The sequence below is a fragment of the Parus major genome, chromosome 15 (genome assembly GCF_001522545.3).
Source record: "Parus major isolate Abel chromosome 15, Parus_major1.1, whole genome shotgun sequence".
Classification (NCBI taxonomy): domain Eukaryota; kingdom Metazoa; phylum Chordata; class Aves; order Passeriformes; family Paridae; genus Parus; species Parus major.
The window spans coordinates 506,596-513,608 of record NC_031784.1 but is presented as its reverse complement, the minus strand read 5'-3'; the positions used below and the strand labels follow the sequence as shown (position 1 = coordinate 513,608).

Sequence of the window (7,013 nt, the reverse complement as noted above, 5' to 3'; positions counted from 1 at the left end):
CCTCTGCTGACCCATCCTCTGCTGACCCATCCTCTGCTGACACACTCTCTGCTAACTCTGTTCTCACCATCTTGATCCCAAATCAACAAATCCCAGCTCGATCCCAGGTGACACAGGAAAGGATATCCCCACTCACAGCACCAAACCTAGGTTTAGACTTGGTCAAATTCCCCTCATTAGAAGTCCTTCATGCACCAATGGAATTGCTGACCAAATTGTAAAAGCCTCAGGATAATTGACATATCATCTGTTCTTCACAGCTGTTTGTTACACCACATTAGAATTTCAAAGTGATCAGCATCCAATTCTCGCAGCATATCACCACCACTGTGGACCCTCAACACAGGGAGTCAGGTCTTTGACTAAGGTGTTTTAAACTATGCCAAGACATAAGAAAACATCTCTTTTCTAGAAGTTCTACCTCTCTTGAACGTAATGTAATAAATTATTTCATATTTGTTTTCAGTGGGATCAGAATAAAAGCTTCCATTCCTTGGAGCCATTCCCATGGCACATTTGTTTCCTGCCCTGAGGTCCCAGGTGGTGCCTTTGTGGCACCCAGGAATCCTTCCCACGGTCCCTTTCCCACAGCAGGTTCTCCCATGCAGCAGCAACACCCACACAGAAAACACCCAGGACCCAAACAGGACAGTCCAGTCACATTTGCTGTATTGTCATCATCTTTTTTTCAGTTTTCAGTGCCTGCTGGAAGGGAGGATGCTCAGGAGATCCCAGTGCCAAGCACTCAGCTCCAGGAACAGGAGCTCCTGTGCCCAGGGCTCAGCCTCGGGTCACCAACACAGCCAGAGCTCTCAGAGGGGACTGGGCAGAGCTGGGCCTCCCAAAACCCTTCCTGAACACCTGATGCAGCAACAAAACCAGGCCACTCACCTGCTTGCCAAGTTCTGACCCTTTCAGGAAATCATCAACCGAGGCTCCCCTTCGCTTGACCTTGGGGGAGTCGTAACCATCCTCCTCCTCATCGGAGAACGGGGCCGCGCTGCTCCGCTCGCTGAAAACGCTCCTCCTCTCCATCTACCAGGGCAAAACAGCACAGAGCTGTGAGGATCACTGGCCCTGCCCCAGGGACACAAATGGCAAATAAATAAATGCTCTCCTCTCCATCTACCAGGGCAAAACAGCACAGAGCTGTGAGGATCACTAGCCCTGCCCCAGGGACACAAATGGCAAATAAATAAATGCTCTCCTCTCCATCTACCAGGGCAAAACAGCAGAGAGCTGTGAGGATCACTGGCCCTGCCCCAGGGACACAGAGGTGCCCACACAGGGGTGTGCCTGGGCAGTGACACTGCTGGCAGCTCCAGGAGGAGCTGGAAGGAAAAGCAGCTGCAAACAAGTGTGGAAATGCAGCACTGGGAAGGACAAACATGTCAAATTCCCTGTGGACCCATGGCAGTGGGCACAGAAGGGCTTTTCAGGCACGCTGCACCCCAAGCCATGGATCTTCAGAGCTTGGGGATGATCACCTCAGGGCACACAATGAAAATTCTTGGCTGGCAAGTGCCACAATGAACAAACCACCCCCAAAGCCTCAGGAAGAAGTTTGCCTTTACCCTGTTGCTCTCTGCCACTCTTTGTGCAGCTTCTCTTGCCATGGCTTTTGCGACGGTGTTGGGGACTGGAGTGCCTTGAGGCTGGGGCAGGATTCTGTTGGGGGATGGAGATCTCCTCCCCTGGAGTGGGCCGTGGAAGTTGGGTGGCTCCAGCATGTGTCCGTGGACAGGGGACACCGAACGAGTCTGCTCCCACGACTCATCCCTTTTTAAATGTGGGCCTAAGTGTTCTTCTTTGGTTTCTGGGGCTCCGGCACTTGCTAATGGCTTAGATTTGGGAGCAGTTCTGGGGTGAGGGGTTGGAGGCACCAGGAGGTCAGATGGAATGGCAGCAACACAAGAGTCCACCGAGTCTCCCTGCGCAGAGAGCGTCCGGACCGTCACTTCCCTGGCGTCCAGGCTCCGCAGGCTGCGCAGCTCCAGCGGCGCGCTCTCGGCTGCTGGGAACATCACCTCGGCCACCTGAGGGCACACACACCTGTGAGCCCTGCTGCCCTCCCCTCAGCCCTGCTCAGGAACAGCCTCCAGAGCCTGCACAGAGGGAGCTGCTGGGCTGGGAGCCCCTGTCCCAGCTGGCACCATGGGGGTGACTCCCATCACCGACCCCAACCTCGTCCTCCCGACCCCGATGGCCAAAGGGCTGCTGGAGGGGCAGTGAGCTGTGCCCAAAGCACAGCACAGGCTCCACTGGCAGCCCCACAGCCCCTGCAGGGCTGTTCCACCATTCCCTGCCGGCTGCAATTCCCGAGGCAGCAGGAGGGACTCACCCGCTGGCCTTTGGCGTAGACACCGTAGCCCGTGACGCTGGCACCGTGTGACGTCCCCGTCGCCGACAGCACCGGGGGCTTCCAGGACACCTGGATGGTCCCTGGCGTGGACCCTGCCCGGACAGACACGTCTTGAGGTGGAGCTGGAGGACCTGAGAGAGATGGGAATGGTCACTCTCGAGCCTCAGGTCAGAAGTGCAGTGAACTGAGGTGCAGGGTGGGCTGCGAGATGAAACTTCAGCATTTTCCAGCTGCTCTGAGTCAAAAAACACACCCAAACCTCTGAAGGCACTGACAGAATGTCAGTGTAACCACAACCAAACACCTCCTTAATTAAAAGGCATTACCCCACTATAAATAGCTCTTCCTTGGCCAGAAAGCCAAAGTAAAAATATCACAGAGTTTATTAGTTCATGAATTTTTCAAGCATCCTGTTGTGTAGATTTAACCATCAAACCCTGAGCAGAGCCTGCTGCTAAAAGGTGTCAGGGCCCAGCTGCAGGACAGAACACAGGCTTGGCTGCTGGGAAACTCTTCTCCCAGGGAACCAAACACAGCCCATTCCTGTTCATCTGCCCAGGAGCTACAAACACTTTACTGTCTGCACAATAATCTGCAAACACCACACAGTCACCAGCAAACAGCCAGTGCATTTCACTGCTCTGCTGAATTCCAGCCTCCAGCAGACATGGAAATAAAACCATGGTCATGTTCAGCTCAGCACAGGCACAGGAAGTTTTTGCTTATACCATCCCTGCATCTATAAAGCATTTTTATCTTGCAAGTGGAGAGTATGCAAATTGGCCTAATATTATTCTTGGCCAAGAGAGATATTGGTTTGGGGTTGAATTTCAGCTTTACTGATCCTCCTGCTTTATGGACAGCCAGCATTCCCAGCTCAGCAGGGCTGCTCAGCTTACAAGCAAGAATACATCTGATCTGACCCAGCCTCCTGCCAATGCCAATGCCATCAATCTGCTCCTGCAGGAGGAGCCACCTTCCCTTCATTCCCCAAAACCAAACAATCCCCAGGGTGTCTGTCTCGACCTTCACAGGCTGTGGCTGAGCCAGGTTTAATAAACTGCAGTGCCTGAGGCTCAGCATGGCTTCTATTTCCTCCCAACATTAAATGGGAAATTATTCCTGATGGTTTTCCATGGTCTTGGTCACCAACATAAAATTTGTTTTGGAATTCTGCTACACTTTGCTCCTTTTTTTCACATAAATTAGCTCCAAAAACCACAGCAGCTCCATTGGTCCTGATCCTGTACTTATCTCTATTTTCAGATCTGAGTGCCCAAGAGAGAAACACTTCTATTTTTGTTTAAGCAATTGCATTCCATTGATGAATGAAGATGAGTTCAATTGCATGGCACTATGATGGTAACTCCCATCACTGACTCCAAATTCATCCTTTTCCTTTGTTCCAGTGACTCTGCAATCAGGCTTCAGCCTCTGATCACTGCCACAGCTGCTATTTTGTTTTCTCTGCACAACAGTGAAAAGCTGACTGGGTTCTGTAGAAGTGAAATGAAGCACTGGGGAAGATTCTGGTTCTAAAAGCTGTGGCTTGATCTCCTCAGCAGAGAACAGCTCTGCACTGCTCAGCAGACTCCACAGCTAGAGGGAGATACAGCATGGGAAGTGCTTAGCCTGGAAAAACCCTCACTCAAAAGGCCTTTCCTAAATAGCAAAGTGGAAATGAGTTCAAGGCAGCACCCAGGCAGTGCCTCCCAGCCCCCCAGGACACATCCCAGGGGTGAGGTGTCCTCCTGTCCCAGCACATCCCACAGCAGCACTGCCACCGTGCAGAGATCCCAGACTAAAGAGAAACGTGTCAGGACATCTTCAGTGCCATCAACCAAAGCCTCCCTCCCCTCCCCTCGGCCCTCCTTGTCTCCTCTCATAAAAGTCAGGCAGGCTGAGGAGGAGAGCAGCAGGAATTCCTGTCCCTCTGCAGGAACCAAAGCCTGGCAGGGAGGGAGCAAAGCCCAGCCCACAACATCTGATGTTTCACCTGCCTGGGGCCACTCACACCTGAGTGTCCCTTCAGAGGCACCCAGGGACCTGAAACACTGAATATTTAGTGTTTACCCCCAAGGGTCTCCTGCTTGGCCGTGATCAGATCACCTTGGGTAGGTAAATCTGAAAGGAAAGATACTCAGATCTTTTCAGTTGCTGCCATACACCCCCAAATAATGAGATTATCCTTCAAATTCACTCCATTATTTCTGCTCTGGTTTTCAACACCACTTCAAGGTTCTTGAATAATGGCAAATGAGTGACAACACTTACCAACACCCTTCATGTAAAAGCCAGCTGGGAAAAAACCTCAGACTTTCCAAAACACAACAAATCTGTTGACTTTACAAATTCAAATTGTGCAATGGAGTCAATTACAGCTCCACAACCAAAATGCACTTACATCCCCTAACTGCTGTGAAGTTAAAGCATTTTATCTAACATTTTCAGAGAAATTCAACGGAAGAGTTTTGGGGTACGAAGGAAAATACCCAACCTGCTGGCAATGTAGAAAATTCCACAAAGGCTTCCTTTTTTTCTCGCTGTTCCAGGGGAAGCTGCCAGGGCATCTGGTGGGGCTTTGCCATCACCTTCACCTTGTAGGCCATATTGGGCTTCAAATTAAAAAAATGGTACTTGTAGCTAGCAGCCTTGACAATGTCAAACTCCTCCTCGTTCAGGAAGATGACATGACTGTAATTACTGTTTGTAGGGAGCCAGGACAGCTCAGCAGAGATCTGGGTGATGTTGTCCACTCTGAGGTTGGAGGGGGCTACGATGACGTCCTTGCCCACCACCAAGGTGCACTGCAGCTCGTCGGAGTTGCCCTTGTTGGTGATGCTCTGGATGGATATCCGGTACGTGCAGGTGGAGATGTTGAGCTTTTCTATCAGGGCTTTCGTCCTGCTGCCCAGGGCTACGTTCATCCTGATCTCCTTGTCCACCAGGACGTTGTAGCTGCTGACGGTTCCCCAGCCGGGCGGCACCACCGGTGGCTCCCAGCCCACAATGACACTTTTGGCTAGTTGTTTGATAAGGGTGATTTTTCTGGGATAAGGCACAATGTCTTCTCCAATCTCATCGATGTTGACGTCCAGCGTCCCCGCGCCGTTGCTGACCACGCCGGAGTCGATGTGACTCGGGGGACTGATCTCCAGGAGATCTCCTTCCAGGGCAGGGCCCGAGCGGTTGATGAAGTTCTGATCCTGCTCGCTGCTCAGTGTGCTCGACAACCGGCTCTCGTTGTCTTGAACAAAATCCACAAAGTTCGAAGGGACCAGTCCTCTTTGTCCATCCAGAAGTTCTCCTGGTGAGAAAGAGCAAGGCCATGAAACCCCTGAAGGAGAAGAGCTCCTGCACGGCAGGGCCCTGAGAGTGGGCAGGACAGGGGGCAAGGGATGAGTGAAACACATGAGCACCCCCAGTTTGGGAACAAAGGCCTATTAAGGGAAACACCAGAACTGCCACCAAGCTTTTTTGTCAACTTAAATCTTGCCAGTAGGAAAAGCTGACACCATAAAATATCTTATAATTAGCTCTGCCTGCAAGGAGAGGCTTTGCTGATGCAGAAACTCTTTTAATTAACACCACGATCATAAAGCTAATTTTAGCAACCGATTTAGGAGCAGACGAAGGAAGGAATTTGGAGCGTGTTTGACAGATGAGCCGATTCCAATCTGCATGAATTAGCATGAATTCATGGATTCAATAAGAAATACCTTCGTAGAAGCCGTCCTCGTCCATGTCCCCGTAGACATAAAGGTATTTTCCTGCCGTGAGAGGGAGCTCCGCCTCCGGGTTCTCATTTGGTCCATCAAAGGGGTTGTAGCTGTGGGGGACAGGCAGAGCTCAGGGCCACAGCTCCACGCAGGACAATCTCCCCAGGCTGTCTCTGCCTCCCTTCTCAGGCACCTTCTGACTGGGCCTGGGTCAGGCTGTGCCTCTGAGGTCCCCTCTACCCTCAACCCGTGTCCTTTCCTGCAGGGTTTACTCAGACACTCCTCACTTAGGGCTCTTGAAAACATATTGGGCAAAATTCTCTTTATTTTTTGAGAATTAAAGCAAACTCAGTGGTGGGGGTCTTTTCCAGTCACTGTATTCAATTTTATGTTCCTTTTACACAAGTTCATTAAACTTCTACACAGGCAAGGTAAAAGAAGACAAAAAACAGTGAGCTACATCTAAGGGAAGCTACTGAGAGACAAAAAGTATTTATTAATTACTTAAATCCAAATCCATCCTGAAAGAAACTGCTAGTCACTGAAATTTTCACCATGACAGTAGTTCCTGCCTGAAATCTTAATGTGCAGAGCAGTGATGGACTCAAAATCCTTCCTTGCTTGAAAAAGTAATTGATAAGAAGAGACTGAGAGCTCCTCTCCAGAGCAGGAGGTGCCATTAAATCTGATTTAGACCTGAAGGGCAGGAATGCAGGGGGTGGAGAGGCAGGGGGTGCTCAGCTCCCACTGACAGCTCCAAGTGCAAACAGCACAGCACCACAACATCCACCCCATCACAACCATGACCATCACCATAATCAATCATAACTATCACCATAATCAATCATAACTATCACCATAATCAATCATAACCATCACCATAATCAATCATAATCATAACCATAATCAATCATAACCATCACCATGACCAT

The 7,013-nt window shown here is 50.5% G+C and overlaps 1 protein-coding gene across 10 annotated transcripts in view; it reads right to left on the bottom strand.

Moving 5' to 3' along the window:
* The window catches only part of RIMBP2 (RIMS binding protein 2), a 94,566-nt gene that overhangs the window by 15,280 nt on the left and 72,273 nt on the right, over positions 1–7,013 (bottom strand). For all 10 annotated transcript variants that reach the window (XM_015644332.3, XM_015644333.3, XM_015644331.3 and 7 more), the window contains 5 exons: positions 6,082–6,191; positions 4,860–5,669; positions 2,342–2,493; positions 1,575–2,036; positions 892–1,035 (listed from right to left, as the gene is read on the bottom strand). In XM_015644332.3, the coding sequence (XP_015499818.1) occupies positions 892–1,035; positions 1,575–2,036; positions 2,342–2,493; positions 4,860–5,669; positions 6,082–6,191 (1,678 nt within the window). The remainder of the gene's footprint in view (positions 1–891; positions 1,036–1,574; positions 2,037–2,341; positions 2,494–4,859; positions 5,670–6,081; positions 6,192–7,013) is intronic.